Source organism: Herpailurus yagouaroundi, unplaced genomic scaffold, assembly GCF_014898765.1.
Source record: "Herpailurus yagouaroundi ecotype Mexico unplaced genomic scaffold, PumYag 197, whole genome shotgun sequence".
In the NCBI taxonomy this organism is placed as follows: domain Eukaryota; kingdom Metazoa; phylum Chordata; class Mammalia; order Carnivora; family Felidae; genus Herpailurus; species Herpailurus yagouaroundi.
This window is the reverse complement of record NW_024412428.1, coordinates 4,973,204-4,993,125: the sequence shown is the minus strand read 5'-3', so window position 1 is coordinate 4,993,125 and position 19,922 is coordinate 4,973,204. Positions and strand designations below refer to the sequence as shown.

Below are 19,922 nucleotides of genomic sequence, written 5' to 3'. Positions count from 1 at the left end.
TTCATATAAATGCAATCAGTGTATTAGTCCTTTTGGGTCTGGCTTATTTCACTTAGCATAATGTCAAGGCTCATCTATATCTATATCTATATCTATATCTATATCTATATCTATATCTATTTTTCTATCTATATCTATTTTTCTATCTATATCTATCTACCTATCTGTATTACAGCACGTGACAGGATTTGTTTCTTTTTAAAGGCTGCATAATATTCCTTAGTATGTAGAGATCATCTTTTGGTTATCCATTCACCTGCCTGCAGACATTTGGATGGTTTCTCTTTCTTGGCTCTTGTGAATACTACTGCTATGAACAAGGGTGTGCAAATATCTCTTCAAGATCCTGCTTTTGGGATGCCTGGGCGGCTCAGTCGCTTGAGCATCTGACTCTTGATTTCAGCTCAGGTCATGATCCCAGGGTTGTGCGATCGAGCCCTGCATCAGGCTCTACGCGGAGTATGGATGGAACCTGCTTAAGATTTTCCCTCTCTCTCTCTCTCTCTCTCTCCTTCTGCCTCTCTCATGCTTGTGTACTCTTTGTCTCTCTCAAATTAAAAAAAAAAAAAAGATCCTGCTTTCAATTCTTTTGGGTATATGCCCAAAAGTGGAATTGCTGGATCGTATGGTAATTCTGTGTGTAAATTTTTGAGGAACCTCCATACCACTTTCTACAGTGATACGCCATTTTACATTCCCACCAACAGTGCAGAAGGATTTCACTTTTCTATAGTTTCTTAATACTGGTTATTTTTTTTAAGTAGCGGTCATCCTAACGGGATTAAGGTATTATCTCGTATACAAACGTAAATTTTTAATCGTGGTAAGTACAACAAAGGAGAGTCATGTTAAGGGCACCTGTATTAGGAGGATGTAACTTGGTCAGGGGTGCAAGAGAAGGCACCCTCGGGAAGTCATGACTCACGTGAGGTCTGAAAACTAGGTAAGCATCAGCTAGGCGGAAGGCGGAGACCAGGCCATTCAGGAAGTGAGGGGAGTAGGTACAAATGCACTGTGAGAGTACAAGCAGGGCACTCCAGAAAGCAAGAGAAGACCAGTGTGTGGGGGGGTGAGGAGTGAGGGACGATATCACAGGAGTGGGGGTCAGGGCTTCATGGTGCCCAAGGGACCAGGTAAATGACCTGGAACTTTATCCTGAGGGCAACGGGAAGCCAGGGGGACAACTACATCAGATTTGTGTTTTGAAAGACTCTTTTGACTATAGTAGAGCAATGGATCCAGACAGACTGGATGCTCATTAGCTAATCAGGAGGCTACTGCAACAGCCCAGGCAAAAAATGCTACACCATCAACTAACGGGACAGGACCAGAGCTGGATGGAGGAAGATACATATTTATAAAAGACATTTAGGAGGTAAAAATGATAGAAGGCTTGGATTAAGCATCATGATGGAGAAAGGCACCTGGGACTCTAGAGGGAAAAAAAGGACAAAAGGGTTCCCATAATCTCAGAAATGACATAATAATCCTACTCAGAAATTGCCACTTATTGAACAAATTAACCATTTGTTAGGAACAGATCTAATTTATTTTTGGTGGCATGGGTGACTATTGCTCAGCTGGTTGCAGCAGGACATAAATGTGACCCAAGTCCTGGATCCTGACCTCTTCCCTCCCACATGCAGGAGGAAATGTCTGGGGTATTAGCCAACTACTTAAAATCAGACCCACACTTTATAAACCGTGCTTCAAAAACTCTGCTTAAGGCAATTAATAAGCATAGATTAACAGCTCAGTTGGTCCAGATTTTATTTTTTAGGGAAAGCCTTGTGGAAGAGTCAAGATCTTTTTAAGTACAAGGGACTGAAATTAAAGTCAGGTCGTCCGTCCACACCCTGGATGCAGGGGAGGGACCTGGAGAGGACCAAGCTTATCTGGGGCTAGGTTTCCTCATCTCTTAATCTTGCCTGAACTATATTTAGCCTTGGAGAATGAATCTGGGTTTCCGAATCTCTGTTGGTCAAGAGCTGTGCTGTCTAGCACAGTGACCACTGGCCAGAGGCGGCTACTGAACACTTAGTTGGTCTGGTCTGATTTAAGATGTACTGTAAGTTCAACACACACACTGGATTTCAAAGGTTTAGTACAAACAGAATGTAAGTTATCTCATTAATAATTTTTTAAATGTTGATCACAAGTTAGTATATTTAAAAAAAATTTTTTTTCAACGTTTATTTATTTTTGGGACAGAGAGAGACAGAGCATGAACAGGGGAGGGGCGGAGAGAGGGAGACACAGAATCGGAAACAGGCTCCAGGCTCTGAGCCATCAGCCCAGAGCCCGACGCAGGGCTCGAACTCACGGACCATGAGATCGTGACCTGACTGAAGTCGGACACTTAACCGACTGCGCCACCCAGGCGCCCCTTTTTTTTTTTTTTTAATTTTTTTTTTCAACGTTTATTTATTTTTGGGACAGAGAGAGACAGAGCATGAACACGGGAGGGGCAGAGAGAGGGAGACACAGAATCGGAAACAGGCTCCAGGCTCTGAGCCATCAGCCCAGAGCCCGACGCGGGACAAGTTAGTATATTAATAAAACTAATTTAACTGTTTGTTTTTACCTTTTTAATGGGGCCACTAGAAGACTGAATGCTATACATGTGTCTCCCATATTTCTATTGGACAGATCTGCTCAGGACCATTAGACTCTAAGACATTTTGAATCATTGGCTTCCAAGAGGCCTCTCTCAGAAAATGTTCCATGTCCTTCCATCTCTGTTGCAAACGATTAGTTCCACCCAAGGCTGTCTTCTTGTTCTGGGTGGGGAAGGAGGGGAGGGCGGCTACAAAAAGTAGGCAGTGTCCCATGGCACTCAATTTGGAGACACAGTGGGAAAAGTTGGCCAGCTGCTTTTCTACAACATAACAATGCCTGTCAATTTTCCAGAAGGAGAGGAGAGTCCTATCTTAACTTGTCTCAGTCACTTTTCCCTTTTGTGTCTGCAACTTAGCAATTTCTTCATTAATTAGGACTCTTCTCAGAAGTAACAGAAATCCAACTCGAATTGTCTGAAGCAAAAATGGGAATATACTGGTTTATGTGTATCCGAAAGTTTGGAGATGGCCCTAGCTTCAGGAAGAGCTGGATCCAGGAGTGCACTCAAAGCGGTCCTCTCCTGGTTCAGCTTTTCCTCTGTGCTCGGTTCATCCCCAGCCAGGCACTGTCTCCACAGTGGCCACTGGCAGCTCCAGGCCGACATCATCCCCGTACGACAAACCAGCAGCAAGAGTGCCTTCTCCTTCCCCTGTTAGTTTCTATTAAAAACAAATCCTTGAACTGCCTCTAAGTGGCCTGGTGCAGGTCCCCATGCCCATTCCTGAATCAGTCACCATGGTCCGCGATATGGACATCCTGGCTGACTAGTTCTGGATGCCGAGTTCAGAACCAGATGTGGAGCAGAGGCAGAACCAGCACTGTCTAAATACATGTTCTGGAAGAGGGGAAGGGGTTTAGGGGCTGTGACCACAAAGATGTAGGGCGGGTGACTGATGACAAGATGGCCCTCTACCCAGGAGGCAACAGGCTTGTTTGCTGAGGCTGAGAAGGGTGGGCAGGGCTTGCCTTCACTGGCACTCAGAAATCTCCACATTTAAACATGTCCTTCTTTCAGGGTCTATCCTTTATTACAATCAGGTTGTAGCAATTAAAAAACTAAAACAAAACCAGGGGCACCTGGGGGGCTCAGTCGCTTGAGCATCTGACTTCGGTTCAGGTCATGATCTCAGAGTCTGTGGGTTGGAGCCCCTCATCGGGCTCTGTGCTGATGGCTTGGAGCCTGGAGCCTGCTTTGGAATCTGTGTCTCCCTCTCTCTCTGCCCCTCCCCTTCTCGCGCTCTGTCTTTCTCTCTCAAAAATAAACATTAAAAAAAATTTTTTTTTTCCCAACGTTTTTTATTTATTTTTGGGAGAGAGACAGAGCATGAACGGGGGAGAGGCAGAGAGAGAGGGAGACACAGAATCGGAAGCAGGCTCCAGGCTCTGAGCCATCAGCCCGGAGCCCGACGCGGGGCTCGAACTCACGGACCGCGAGATCGTGACCTGGCTGAAGTCGGACGCTTAACCGACTGCGCCACCCAGGCGCCCCAAAAAAAATTTTTTTTTTTTTAAAAAATGAAAACAAAACCCAGGAATGAATGAGCACGATAGGCACAGATACAGGTAACCCTAATTTCTCTTTTCCTGTCTTTAGCCAAAGGAATGCCAAACACTCTAAGAGCTGGTTAATCTTGGTTTCAGAAGCATACAATTTCCTCGATGGGTGCTAATATTTTACGATGCACAAGAGTGACTGAAGATCTCACCTCCTTTAAATCCTTTCACTATTTTGGTCTTCTTGGATTCTGTCAACAGCAGCTTTGTATCGTTGTTTACACAAAATACGACAGCCGTGGCAGAGGCCTAATCGCAGGCTGCGATTCTCTTTAGTCTGACCCAACTTTTCTTGCAAGGTTTGTCTTTCCTTGCACAAACCCTTTCGCTGCTGGCCTCTCCCAGGCAGCTGTCCACCTCTTAAAAAGAACAAGCCTAAAGAACATGGATGTCCCTGGGCGGGAGGACCACAAGTTGCACACCGTGGTCACCAGTCAAGGCCGTTTTTCTCTGCAGATGTCAGAGAAGGAAACTCCTGCGTAGAGTCTCAACTCCAGCGCCCCGCATACGCATTTCCACATGTTTGGAGAAAGGAAGAGTTCAAAACCACATCAAACATACTCAGTGACCGCGGAGTATAAATATTACAAACAAACAAAATCAGCATGTAATGTGTACTTTAATTTGCTGACAGATATTTAAAAAAAATTAACATCCGAATGAATGGCAAATGCCAACACCACAACAAAACCTTTCACTGAGGAGAAAAATAACTCACAATCAAAGCCGCCTGGCCTCTAATTAGCACACAGCATCCTTGAAACGAGAGGCCAAAATAAAATAAACTTCCAAAAGAAAGAGAAGAGGGGTGTTGGGGGTGGGGGAGTAGGAACTAAGAAAAAAGGGCTTTCCACGACATACCTAAAAAAAAAAAAAAAAAAGACATGGTCTGAAACCTACTTTCCCCGGGGTTCAAGGGCAGAAGCGTGCAGCTCACACACAAGGTACGTGTACTGCTTCTGACTCTACAGTTACCTTTTAAAAATTTGACTACACTGCAGGGTAAGCGTCTTCCGATCCAAGTTAATCAAAGCACAATTTCAAGGAGATTCGCCTGACACTTAGGTGACATCTGGCTTATACCCAGTATCAATCACCCCGGGTGCTCTCCATAGCCACCGAGTCTCAGCTACTGCCCTCCCCAGACTGACTGAGGTGCTGCTGCTTTGTTTCTAAGCCTCTGTGCCCTCCTACGGCTCTCGTAGATCATCAGGTGAGCTAATGCCTGATTCCCCATGTAACTGCTTGTGTGCAGCACACACTTGTATGAATGCACATTTGTCTGAGACTTAGTAGGTTCTCAATAAACGTTACCTACTTTTTTTTTTTTTGTGCCAAGCGCACAAACATTTATTAGCCTGCTGGTACAGTTGTACGACCTGTTCACCCAACCTATTTTGCAGCGCTCTGACAAAGTCCTTGCGTGGAAGGTTTGCTGAGAGATTCAGGGCGGGACTTCTGGTAGGTCTGCAGAGAACCAGAGGAACTCAGGTCCAGTTGGGATGCCTTTGGGCATTAAGTTGCTGGATTTGCCCACTTTAAAAAAAAATTTTTTTTAACATTTATTTTTGAGAGACAGAGGCAGAGAATGAGCAGGGGGGTGGTGGGGCGGGGTGGAGAGACACAGAATCCAAAGCAGGCTCCAGGCTCCGAGCTGTTTGTTAGCACAGAGCGCAACGCGGGGCTCGAACTCACGAACTGCAAGATGATGACCTGAGCTGAAGTCGGACGCTCACCCGACTGAGCCACCCGGATTTGCCCACTTTTTAACCCTCACTTATGCAATGGCCCTGGAGGCCGTGTCATATTTCTAACCAGTGATGTACTTTCTTTTCTTTTCTTTTTTTATTGGCAAGTTAGCTAACATATAGTGTAGTCTTGGCTTCACAAGTAGATTCCCTTGATGTGTCACTTACATAACAACACGCAGTGCTCATCCCACCAAGTGTCCTCCTTAATGCCCATCACCCATTTTCCCGACCCCGGTAACATTACCTGCTATTATTTACATGCCTTCTCTTCCTCAATCTACTAGCTCCACAGATAGATATCGTCTACTCCACATACCCGATGAAACTGAGACTCAGAATTAACAGTTACAGACCTTATGAACAGTAGACTTCACTTTATGTATATCTTAGGCATTAGGTTAACTGAGTTCAAATCCCACTTTCAACATTAGGATGTGCACTGAATAGGAGAGAGGTTTGATCCTGGTCACTTTAACCCAGACTGTTTCTGTGGATCCCGCCAGGCCTTGCACAGAAGCAACCAGGCCAAGTGGTGTTGGCCCCACTACTGCCCGTAGAAAGAATCTGAAATTGCTTTAAGGAGCTACCACATTTTGAAAAATATACTCTCCCCCTTGTTTGATCATCAGGGAACGACACACAAAAACAACTTGGCACGACATGTAACATCTACAAAGGCCATCCGTGTTCTGACAGAACTGTTATCCGATGCCTGAATTTTCTCATCTCAGAGCCCAGATATTCATAGGCCTGGGAGAACTCATCTTGATATCCCTAATCAAGCAACTGTGTCTGTTTTTCCCTTCATTATCAATGAAGAATTTTTGGTTATAGTTCGGTTCATGTTTTTCGGTTCTAGTGATTGTCTCCAACAGGGATTAGTGTGGGGAGCCTGTAAGCAGGACAAACTCATCCTGGACGTGGATGACGAGAGTTACAGACACTGGAGAGACCTGGGAGTCCTTCTTAGTTTTGTTCACATTGTTATGTATTCAGAGAATGTCATCCAGAAACAGAGCAAGTCAATCTTATTATCACCCAAAGTGTACAAGCTTATTTTTATTTTTTTAAACTATATATTTTTTAAAAAGTTTATTTACTTATTTGGGGAGAGAGAGAGAGAGAGAGAGAGGGAGGGAGAGAGAGAATCCCAAGCAGGCCCCGCCCTGTCAGCATAGACAGAGGCTAACGTGGGGTTCCATCTCACGAACCGGGAGATCATGACCTGAGCCAAAATCAAGAGCTGGACGCTTAACCGACTCAGCCACCCAGGCGCCCCCAAAATGTACAAGTTTAAAAGCCAAAATACAAATCGGACTTCCACAAGTAATTTGGCCAACCTCAATAAACAAGAAAACTGCACAAAGGAGATACCAGAAGGTTATTTCAAGCCAAGAGACAAGTCTCTACTGATGGAACTTTCTACCTCCTGAGGCTGACCCCTTCTCATATAAGCCGGGGCCACAGGCTTTTAAAATAAACATTATTTGAGGAAAATAGAACCTACTCTATTCAATATTGCTATATTAAAGAGAATTCCAATAAGCTTTACAGTATTCATGTTAGGTGTTTCTGGGATGTAATTACCTAAAACACTAACGATTATGATATTAAAGTAATTTTTTACCAAATCTTTAAATAAATCTAGAAGCGCCCAAGTTCGAATATGGCGTAATATGCAATGTTAAGCCTTAAGCCTGTCTTTTTTTTTTTAATTTTTTATTTTTTTAAATTTTTTTTTTCAACGTTTATTTATTTTTGGGACAGAGAGAGACAGAGCATGAACGGGGGAGGGGCAGAGAGAGAGGGAGACACAGAATCGGAAACAGGCTCCAGGCTCCGAGCCATCAGCCCAGAGCCCGACGCGGGGCTCGAACTCACGGACCGTGAGATCGTGACCTGGCTGAAGTCGGACGCTTAACCGACTGCGCCACCCAGGCGCCCCTGTTTTTTTTTTTTTTTTTAAAGCACATACTTCCTTGATTGACTGCATACTGGTGACTATAAAAGAAATGTCCCAACACTGACATGAGGGTCAAGTGCCTTTTCTATGCACCTGCTACTGACACAGTACGGGTGGCACATGCATGAGGTGCTCCTTGGAGAGTGGGCGTGGGTGCAGGGTGGGGGCACTACAAGGCTGGCTTCATTTGGTGGCTCAACACTCACACAAGAGACTCTGGTGGTCTTCTGTCTTTATATCACATCTTTCATGGTGGCAGAAGGATTCTGGAGGGGCTTCCCTCCTGATGGTTGAACAGCTCTGGCCGGCACGGCAGCAACCACATCACGCACAGGAGAAAGCCATCTCTTTGATGGATTTCTCCTGGGAGCAAACATGCTTCTCTCGCAGAAGCACCCAGCGAATGTCTCCTGTGTCCCCTGTAGGGTTTCTGAATCACTTACGACAGCAGGGGCTGGGATCAAGCTCTCCCCAGGAGTCGGGGGGCGGAAATGAGTCCCCGAAGGTGCTGGACCTCTTGCACATGGCCTTGTATGTGCCTACGAACCAGGCCCCTCGGGAAAGCGTGGAGGAGGATGGATGCTGGGGGTGAACAACATTGTCCCACGCCAGGAAACTTAACCCGGGCACAAGTCCCCTCCTGGCCCTTGGGTGGGCCTTTGTCCTGCAGAGATGTTCTAGAACCCCAGCTGAGCAAAGGTGGTGGCCGATGGGACTTTTGCCCTTCTCCCTCGCTTGCCTCCCTGAGGCACTTGGAAACAAAAACCCCTCTTTTTTTTTTTTTTTTTTTTTTTAAATTTTTTTTTTCAACGTTTATTTATTTTTGGGACAGAGAGAGACAGAGCATGAACAGGGGAGGGGCAGAGAGAGAGGGAGACACAGAATCGGAAACAGGCTCCAGGCTCTGAGCCATCAGCCCAGAGGCCGACGCGGGGCTCGAACTCACGGACCGCGAGGTCGTGACCTGGCTGAAGTCGGACGCTTAACCGACTGCGCCACCCAGGCGCCCCCAAAAACCCCTCTTTTAACATTCTGTGTGGAAAATACCTGGGCCTGAGATCTTACTAGGTTGCCAAGTCCAGGAGAAAGCAGTCAGTTAGGGAAGATGAGTAGTGGATCTCTTTGACCAACCCTGGTCAGCAATGATACCTCCATTCTGTAGACTGTTAGTCCGTTGGGATTTGCACTGTGTATACACGAGTGTGGGTATAAAACTCAAACGTAAACCCATTCCTGTATTTAGGATTAAAAAAAAAAAAAGCCTGTCATAGGCCAGAAACTGGCTGAAGCCTGGAGCTTGGCACTACAGAGTTAGCGGTTTATAAGCTTTGAAGTGAAAGGTTTTTTTCTCCTCTTTTACTAGCAATGAAAAGAACGTTAAAGGAAAAGCACCAAAGTTGATGAGGAATATTTTTCCATGGTGAACGATGTAATGTCCTCTGGTATAATTCTCTATTTGGAAAGCTAGCTGCCTTAAAGCAGTCACTGGCGATGCCCGCCATGTCTTACATAAGCACTGCCCGTGAGACATAAATCGTTTGTGAATATTTTAAACATACCATCTTTTCCCTGTAACACCCTGCATGACTCGAACACTGATGGAGTAATATTTTAGGTGTCTTACAGCAGTGGTTCTCAAACATTAAAGGGAGGAATAGCTTGAAGGTTTATTAAAATTCAGAGGTTGGGGCTACACACCCAGGGACTGTGATATTGTGTGTGTGTGTGTGTGTGTGTGTGTGTGTGTGTGTGTGCGCGCGCACACGTGCCTTGGAAGAACATATTTTCTGGGTGGGGAGGAGGTTGTTTTTTAATAGGCAACCCAGATGATTCAGATGCAGGTAGTCACCTGAACTTACGGATAACTATCACATCTAGAACCTATAAGACGTTAAAATCCTCTGGCCAAAAGAATTGGGAGCCGAGTGTACAATATCTCTGTTCGCAAAAGTTCAAAAATAATTGGTCACTCCAGGAAAAAGAGCAGGCATGTCTTCTAACTCCCTCAGGTTTTCTTGTTATATCTGTACCATGTGCCTCTGAGGTAATTAGTGTAATATTACACTGACTTTGTCGATGAGGAAATTAACGCGGACTAAGGGACTTACCAAAGGTTATAAAGCTAGTTAGGGTAGGTCTCTTGACTTTTACACAGAGGTCAAATGAGATGATATCCCCTCAGATACTCCCCAAGTTAAAAGCCTTGAGAAACACGTGAAGAAAATGTAAATATGTTTCCCGATCCAGTTTTAGATAAAGTCTTCCTCTCTCTAACTGAAAGCTCTCCCTTCAGCAGGCAACTCTGGGCTAAGCCAGCTTCAAGCACTGGCTTTGGGGACCCATTATGGAGATGCCTGTAACCCATGGTTATGCTACTGGGAGAAAGAAAAACATACGGTCCTCTATGGGAAAACATCAGCACATATTTTCCCTGGTAGGGGACTTTGCCAGTAACCAGGATAGACGCAACTTGAGTTTTTAATTCGCTTTCGATCTAGCATGGGCCTAGAAAAATAGAAAAACAGGGTGTCCCTTAAAAATCCCACAAATGTTGCATATTTTCAGATGACTTCTCTGAGTTCAGAAACTGCCACTGAGACTTCCTGGCTCACTGTCTGGCTGGGTTTCGAGTACCATATCATGAGGTACTGGAGGGAAGATAAAGACCCTTTGACGGTGGAAAATCACTCTCATCTAGAGCCTTCTCCTCCTTTGCCCTCGAGGGAAAACCTGCCTTCTCCCCGCCATGAGAAAAACTCCAAACATAATGGATGAGACAAAGAAAGAAATATTGAACTAAATCTGTTAGGAAACCCCAGCAGAAACAATGCATCTTTTCAACAGTTTAGGATGTTATGAATAGACAGAATGTTTTGTGCAGGGTGTCTGTCTTGGGCTCCTCAGTGAGAAATGCCATTTGCCATTACACTAGTTGAATTCCAAAGTTCAAAAGAACCATCTTCATTTGCCAAAATCCTACCGCTTTGGACACTACAAAAAAAGGTTTCTACAAGTCACTAAAAACATGTAACAGCAACAACAACAACAGTCTTCTCCCAGAGTACCCCTCACTCCTAAGCACTCACCAATGGTTTTAGCTCAGGCTAGTATAAGGAAATACCATAGATGGGGTGGCTTATCAGCCCCAGACATTTATTTCTCATGGTTCTGGAGGCTGGACGTCTGAGATCAGGGTGCCGGCCTGGTCTTTCCGGTGCAGACATCTAACTTTTCATCACAGCTTCAACGTGGCAGAAACCAAGTAAGCTAGCTCTCTGGCCCCTTCTTCTATGGGCACTAATCCCCTCGATGACCTAATAACTTCCCAAAGGCCCTACCTCCAAATACCATCACACTGAGGGTTAGGGCTTTACCACGTGAATCAGAGGTTAGGGACACAAACACTGAGTCCATAATACCAACCTAGAACCAAAGGGATGACCACGGCTTGGGCACATTTTCGACAGTAACCCTAAGGAGCCCTGTTTCTGCCTGTACCTGAGCCCAGCTCCCATCTTTCTTTACGATAGCCTGAAATCCCTTCGGAGTCAGCAGGAGGTCTTTGGGAGACCTCAGGCTAGTGTTGGCCACTCTCCATGCAAGGGCTTCTTCAAAAGTGTTCAAAGGATGAACAAACCACTGGGCAGCAGACAGCAGGTGAAAGAGCGTTGACATTGTTCTCTGACACCTGCCCCCACTAAGAGGTCTCCCCCAGACGAAGACTAGAGATAATAAACAGCTCTTTAAACACAGACAGCAGAATACTGACTTAGAAATCCTGTGACATGAAAACTACATTAATCATCTCATTCAATGTCTAGCAAGAACCTCAGTCCCGGCCAGCCATGTTGGATTTCAAGACTTCCTTTGCCTCACGCAAACCAACCAACAAAGAAGTTAGAATGACGGGATATACGTGAAAAATAAAACCGTGTGTATGCCAAAGTGAAATGTGGTTTGATATTATCGTTTCTTTGCTTTGGGGTGGTAGGACTACCTGGTTAAATGTGTTTGAAAGGTCCTCAACGACAGAAATTTCAGTCGAGGCTTCACACAGGAAGCAACTTGGATAGTGAAAATGTGGCCTGTTAGGGTCTGCCCGGCAAACGTGGCCTCTCTGAATGTGGAAAGTAACCTCTTGATCGGAGTGAGAGTTGGAAACCAGACTAGCTTGTGCACATTTGGACTGGAGTTGCGGCTACAAATGCGTACAGAGGGGGTTCATGCGAGCTTCTCTTTGTTGAAGATGCCGGGAGGGGTTTCCAAACTAGCAGTTTTTGCTGGCCGGCCACGCGTGGACGGATTCCATTCTGCCAGCCATCACTTTTCTCTAACATAAGAAAGTCTCTTCAGCAATCAGCTGTTCTCTGCACCATAAAAACTCCCCGAGAGAAACAGTCATGAGACCACACCTGCCCTCGCCCAGAAGGAAGAGAATGTGAAGCAGATATTCTAGGCACTTGGTTTGTTTTGGGGATGGACCCCATTGCTTTAAAGTAGAACTGATTTCTTTAAATGTACAAAGTATCTTTGCCGGGAGATGCTTGTCTTGCTACACCATCTTCTGGAATTTCCTCTGTCACTCAGATTTGGAAGAGGTATGTTTGTCCTTGTTGCTTACGGATGGCAAAGATGCATCAGGAGACATCCAAGCCTACTCCTGAAGAACACGTCTGCCCTGCTCAGCACCCACATTCAGGGGAGGTCCCGGACCCCCTGGGACGCCGACTACTGATTCGCCAAGCAAAAAAGATAAGCAATGCCACCCCCGGATTATCTCACACGACACGGCCGCTGCACATGTATCTCGCGTTGGGTAGACCCAGGAGTTTCGGCTTATTTTGGCAGAGTAAGTGAGGCTAAGACAGCAGTTGGCTGTGCCACAGACAGGCCTGTCCCTAAAATATGTATTCCTGGTGCAGGGACACGAGTGGAAACCCCTGACCCCCAGGCCTTCTCTTCTCATCCCATGCCTCATGCACATGGGGGTGGGTGTAAAGATGCAAACACCCAGCTGGCCCAGAGCACGTACCTGGCACCTAGCTGCCCCTTGGGGCAAGGGGTGTTCACACAGGTCTGGATCTGGGAAGAGGGCCAGGCAGGCCTGGGAAGCTGGCTTTTGTGGCTGCTCGGGAAGGAAACTCAGGGTCCTAGGAACCCAGGGAAGGGACTAGACGTTGGGGTTCTGGCTCTGTGTACCATGGGCTCCTCACCCTGCGAAGAGGAACATACCCAGCCAGGGACAGCCATCACGGAGGCCTCCAAAGCACAGGGCCCGGGGCAGCCACTTGCCGGGGGTCTCTGGGCAGCTCTGGCTATGGGCAGACCCCGAAATGGGGTCTGTAGAGTCAGCCTGGAGTGTCAGGGCCTGCATGGCTTCATTGGTAACCTGGGGTGGTTTGGAACCTAGGATTGTCAAACTCCTCTCAAGAACCAATACTGTGGGACTCTAAGATCCATCACCGTTGATGGCTCAATCTCAAACACCAGACAAATACAGAAGAAAAGAAAATATTAAAACAATTCAAACAAGTGTATAGGTCTTCAACCTCAGCCTCTCTAGTTCAAGAGATGAACAAGAAGATATTCTGGTGAATTAATGATCTGGTTCATAGAGGTGTTAGATTTATCTTGCACAGGAGACTATCAGTCAGAGAATAACAATACACTTAACCTCACAACTACCATCAGCATAATCATTGGATTGTGAATGACTCAAAACAACTCCAGTTCTCCAAGGGCCAAAAACTACCTGTACACATCAGAACTGTGTGTAATCAACACACATTCCATTATGGAAATGAGGACATGCCAGGTAGGTCAGTGGATTTAAGCTGACTACTTACAGTAGTTAAAATTTCAGATGCCGTTGGTGTGGACAAGACCACCTCTTCCAGGTGCTCTGATCTGGTTTATTTCCCTCCCTCTGAATTTTGATGGAAGCAGGAAATACCAGCCTCTCCTGAAGTTCATCAGTGTCACGAGACCCGAGAAGCCCACACACGGAAAGCATCATCACCATCGGACATTGGACACGGAAAGCCCATTCGCAATTAGCAGCACTGACCTGTCCTTTCATATCTGGAGCAATGGGAATGGTGGGCCAGATGGTTGAGTAGACGCCAAAAAACACCAGCCAGATCAGCATGCTTCCCCAGACAGCCAGATGACTGAACTGCAAAAGGAAACACACGCTCAGGCAGGGCTTGTCCGCTGGCCCAGGAGAGCCACCTGAACCCCACCTGCAGCAGAATCCCTGTGTCCAAGCCGCCCTTCCTTATGGGAAACATTTTGACCCATCACTAGTCATTGGAAAGTTCCATCTTCTAATGGCCTTGTCTCAGAATATTTAACGATGATTTCAAGTAACCGGTGGCCCCAAACTAAGATCAAGGTGCTTTTGCTGCCGCAGCTGACCTTCTCCTAGACCCATCCCGTACTTTTAGTAGGCCCCCCGCTGGTCCTCACCAGCGTCTGCTCCAACGTGGAGCTACATAAAGCCAGGCCTCGTTAATCCAGTAAGAAAGCACTGAATGGACAAAAAGAACAAGATGTTCTTACTTATTGAGATTTCGGCCGTTCTCTTAATTTTCCAAAGACCTTTTTACAAATCTGGGATGGATATTACGTCTTAACCATCCTTTAAGTGCCTACTGAGCTGTTAGCTTTTTCTCCTCTGTCCTCTTAATATGACGATGCTCGATGTCATCCTTTCTTCCGCACCCCATGATATAATCCATCATCAAGGGCTGCTAGCTTTTTTAAAAAATACATCTGGAATCTGGCCATTTCTCACTACCTCCTCCTGTAGCACCCCAGGTCAAGCCACCATCACCTCTCATTTGGATTAACTGCCATTGTCTATTAATAGATTCCCTCCTTCCACATCCAGCTCCAACCTCCTCCCTCACTTTCCCAGAAGCAGAAGCCTATGAAAACAGCAGTGACAGACAAACATGAAACACGGGTTATCATCCTGAAACGTGGCAAGTCACCAAAACGTCTGAAGTTGGGGAATGATTAAATGTTGGATAGCGATAAAACTTAATACTCTTTAATCATGAAGAAAGGTTTTGTGCAAGTATACTTTTAGGTATGGAAAATGTTCATGATATATTTTTAACTGAAAAAAGATCACCAAACTATCTATATGCTCTGTAATGCGTTCTCCTGTTAAAAATACACATGGAACAAAGTCTGTAATGTTATCCAGAAAAGTGTTAATACCAACTGTCTCTTGGTGGTAAAGTGAAGGAAGTTAAAAATTCTCCTTTTTGTCCTTCTGTATTTTCTGTGTGTATTTGTTTTGTTTTAAAAACATGCATATACATTTGAAATGAGAAAAGTGTTAAGAGTTTAGAGCTGTTACTAAGTGCTAAGCAAATGAATCATCAGAAAAGTTTGGGTTGCAAATTTGCCCTGATAAAGATAAAAAGACAATTTTTACGTGCAAAATTTAAATGAGCAAACCAAATATTGTTGATTGTTTTCCCAAGGCTTAAAAAGATCGCATGCCATCAAAATACCTATAAGGATAGAGAAACAATTCCAGAGAAACTTACTTTAGTCCAAGCTGTGGTCTCCAAACCAGCTTTCAGACACACAGTGACAACAACATACTGTGAAAACAAAGGAATTGGGGAAAACGTATTATCCTCGGTGACTTATTTTTACTTTCTAGGAGAATCGCAAATCTCCCCTCCAGAGGCAGCTGGAGTTACTTTTGTGCTTTTCTTAGCTTGGAAAGATTTAGGGAAAATAACCTTTCTCGGCGTTGCCTTTTTCACAGGTAGATGTGAAAGTGTCATTTGAAGAATGGGGTGATCTGTTAGTCACCTGTCCAGAAATCGACTCTGTCAAATCTCCACTAAAAAAGTGAGGTAAGCATTTTACAACTGTTTTGAACTCTAAGGAATCTATACTATGTGGTTTAAAGATTTGAAACAAATAACATGAAGGAAGGCCTTATATAAAGGGTTTTCAGAGGCCAAGCCCACACATATGCCACTTAAGAACGGTTCCGTAAACAGAGATAAACTTACCGTGTAAACAATATTTCCAACAAATAAATAGTCTGTGGCCTGGCCACTGGCCAACGGGGTATCTGAAAAACAAAGAAGTTATTACTAACTTCTGGGGAAGAGCACTGCAATCTGTCTTGTTCAGAACACAAAAACAGAACTTTGGAAACATTTATTAAATCGTAAGGGAATTTCAAAAATTGCATCATCTGTGATTCTAATGCCTCCTACTTCTAACGGTGAGTTTTTTCATCTGGTATTTTCCCCAAATGAAGCAAACAAAATCAGGTTTCCAACATACTGAACCAAACACTTGAACTGCACTGACATTTGCATTTTTATAAAGATTAAAATGTCCCTTTGTTGGGTTAAACACAGGGAAGAGTAAGGACATAATAGTCTATCTTTTTGAACGCCAGCATTAGATTTTTTTTTGAGTGTTCTCTTACTCTGCATTTTTAATTTTTGCTAAGTTGGAATTACAGGCCAATAAAGGAAGATAATTATATGAATACAAATCAATTCATGATTACTGAACTCAGAATTCACTACTCATGTTCTCGTATGCAACCACGTGAAGTCTATCAATTGGAGGAATGTGAACAATCCAACGAGAGACATCTAGAAAATACAACCAGGGTTTTGAAGCTTCAATTTTTTAAAAATCTTTTCCCACTTTTTTTCTTTTCGGGGACGACTATCACAATGGATAAAACAATCAGTGAGGCTGAACTCTAATAGAACTGTCTAACTTGCCTGCTGTGAAAAGTCTGGTTATTATCCTGAGGGGTTGAAGGCTGTTTCAACATCAGGAATGGTTTCTTTGGATGCCACTGCCAATCTCCTCTTATGTCCTTCTATACTCAAATTTAGATCTGTGGCCTACAGGCCAAGTACACAGGGATTTTTGTGTTCAAATTTCCAGCCCAGTGGCTGCCATACATATTTGGGCTTGCTGATTTACACATCTGCTTTGAGGAACCTGACTCTCATGAAAGATTCAAGATCTGTTCAGTTTCCTAAAACACCAAAATGGTTGAGTAGCATCATAGGCAGAATCTGGGGCTCGTGGGGCCCTACACCAAGCTCCAGGGCACGGCCTTTCTCCTGATTCTAGATAGGTAAATTTGTGGATATAGGGAAGATGAACTGTAAAGTGACATTATGGGCTGCATTATAGACACCTAAACTAAGGGACGGCTGTTGGGGAACATAGGAGTTATCCACAGAGGGATGGCCACAGACTTACAAAGGAATGATCTCGAAGCGTAGGGGAGAGACTTGAAAACTTAGGCAGAATTTCATTAAAAGGAAGGAAAAATGTCAAAACACCTACTATTCCATTATTGGGCAATAAATAAGAATAAACTACTGAAATATGCTATAACGCGGGTGAACCTTGAAAATCTCGTGCTAAGTGAAAGAAGCCAGTCACAAAAGGCCATCTATTGTAGGATTGTACTTCCTGAGCTGTTCAGAATGGGCCGGTCTATAGGGACAGAAAGTCGATTAGTGACTGACAGGAGGTGGGTTTTTTAGGGGGGTAAATGAAAAGTAACTGCTCGCAGGTATGGGGTTTCTTTTGGGGGAGGTTAAAATGCTCAAACATTGCTTAAGGTGACAGTTGCACAACTATTTGAATATATTAAACACCATAGCATTTGGGTGAATTGTAGGTAAATTATGTATTGAAAAGCTGTCATTAAAAACAATTCAGTTCTTCGGATACACTTAGCTACATTTCAGATGCTCAATGGTCGCAGGTGGCTAGTGATTACTATGTCGGACAGAAGGGAATACAGAGCGTCACTACTGTCCAGAGAGTTCTATTGGACATTGCAGGCCAGAGTGGTTATGTTGGAGGTGGAAAGAAGCGATAGGAATTGGCACATATTTTGAAGGTATAAATGACAGGATTTAGGACTTGGTGGGGTGGAAAAAAACATGAGGAATCAAGGGTGATTTCAGGTTTTTGCCTGAGTACCTAGGCCAACGGTGATATCATTTACTTGAGATGGAGAACACTGGTTCTGGTCATATTAATGTAGGAATACTGATAAAAAGAGTGACACATTAAAATTTGGTACCAAGTGATCAGTATTTTCCCCCTTCCTTCCCTCCTTCCTTCCTTCCTTTGTTTTTAAATGTTTATTTATTTTGAGAGAGAGAGAATGCAAGCAGTGGAGGGGTAGAGAGAGAGAGAGAGAGAGAGAGAGAATCCCAAGCAGGCTCCATGCTGTCGGCACAGAGACGGGACTCACGGCTCAATCCCACGAACTGCTAGATCATGACCTGAGCCAAAATCAACAAGTGGATGCTCAACCGACTGAGCCACCCAGACACGCACCCCACCCCCTCCAAGTGGTCAACATCTTAAAGTCACAATAGGAAGAACAGATAGCAAAGACACATAATGCTACTGAGGGAGAAACAAAACCATGTTGAGAAAAATGAGGTGGTGAGAAGGGAGTCAAGGTTAGTGGGAAAAAAAATCCCAGCAATGAGCATCAGAAGACCATATAGCCCCGCTTTCTTGTTCCAGCTCTGCTGTTATTTATGTTCTTCAAAAGGTTAGCTTCTAAGTCTCAGTTTCCCCATCTATAAGCCAGGGATTTTATGCCAGATACCGATGATGATGATTGAATTGTCACCCAGATTCCTCTAAGATAGAAATTCAAAGACTATAAGGTCTGCATTCTTAGGTGCTACATCAGCCCCAGGTAGGTAATGGTGGAAACTGGAGAGTTTCAGAGCTTCTTCCTGTTCAATTTAGGTCAAGGTGGATTTCCTTGTCGCAGTCTACGGGTAAATGAATGGCCAACAAAGACCCGAGTTCCCTGAAGTTCAACCTACACTAAGCCCTAACGGAGTTCAGAGTCCATGCCGACCAGATGGAAAAGTTAGAAGAGGTGTGAGACCAACCTGACAATCAAAGTTCACAATTATGGTTCGACAACTCTTTGAATTTCCTTTTAGTACTAGTGTTTCAAATGTTGGCTGATTCATGTACTAAAAGAAATTAAACATTCAAAGCATTGGTCTAACATGAAGGGCTTAGAACGTGTTTCATATTTTATAGACATAAAGAGAACATTGTAAAGCATGGTAAGAAATTCTGCAATGAAAGGAGAGAACATGTTACCCACTATATGACCGGCACGGTTTTGAGCACTTTACATATATTCGTACGCTTGCCGATATACGTAATAGTAATGCATAATTATTAGTGTTACTAACATGTAATACTGACATACGTGATATTCCTTCGATATTCTAACAACTGTAGGAAATAATATCATTACCTTCATGTTTCAGACGAGAAAACTAGGGCAGCAAAGAGAAGTCGAGTGACATGAAAAAGATCACCCACTTTGCAACAAACTGCAAATAAGTTTGTTTTCCTTACTGAGCTAGAAAAATGGATCCCAGAGAATAAAAGGAAACAATTTTAAGAGGGAAAAACATTACAAAGGACTCCTTTGAAGTACCAGCACCTAACGGGAAGAACTTTCAGGAGAGAATTGAGGAGGACAGAAAATTAGATTCCTAGGACAGGAATTCTGGGCCACATATGGAAGTAAACGCATGTGCAAACCTGGGGAGCAGCAGTAAACCCCCGAAACCTGAGTTAGGGTGCGCATTGCATCAGTCCCAAGTTTCTCAACCTTGGCACTCACTACTGACGTTTTTCCAGGTAATTCTTTGTTGCGCGGGACTGTCCTGTGCATCGCAGGATGTTTGGCGGCTTGCCTGGATGCCAGGAGCACCCAGTCACTAGCTGACAACGGAAACTTTCTCCAGCCGTTGCCAAATGTCCCCCGGGGACAAAATCGCCCAGACTGAGAACCACAGCGTTGGAAGTCAGGCAAAAGAGGAACTGGAAATACCCAGAAGTATACAGAATAGACTCTGAAGCAGTGTCTCACCTGGGAGAACCCTCTTCTCTCCAGTTAGACTGTGGAAAGAATGCAGTGACACCCAACTGTTCCCCCGACCGATGGGCACAAACAGTGG

At 44.5% G+C, this 19,922-nt stretch overlaps 1 protein-coding gene across 11 annotated transcripts in view; it reads right to left on the bottom strand.

The window, feature by feature from the left end:
• LOC121012749 (phospholipid-transporting ATPase IB) overlaps nt 1-19,922 on the bottom strand; it is a 651,500-nt gene that overhangs the window by 169,898 nt on the left and 461,680 nt on the right. For 10 of the 11 annotated variants that reach the window (XM_040448061.1, XM_040448063.1, XM_040448066.1 and 7 more), the window contains 3 exons: nt 15,930-15,991; nt 15,450-15,506; nt 13,955-14,062 (listed from right to left, as the gene is read on the bottom strand). In XM_040448061.1, the coding sequence (XP_040303995.1) occupies nt 13,955-14,062; nt 15,450-15,506; nt 15,930-15,991 (227 nt within the window). The remainder of the gene's footprint in view (nt 1-13,954; nt 14,063-15,449; nt 15,507-15,929; nt 15,992-19,922) is intronic. The other variant, XM_040448060.1, reaches the window with a different exon arrangement.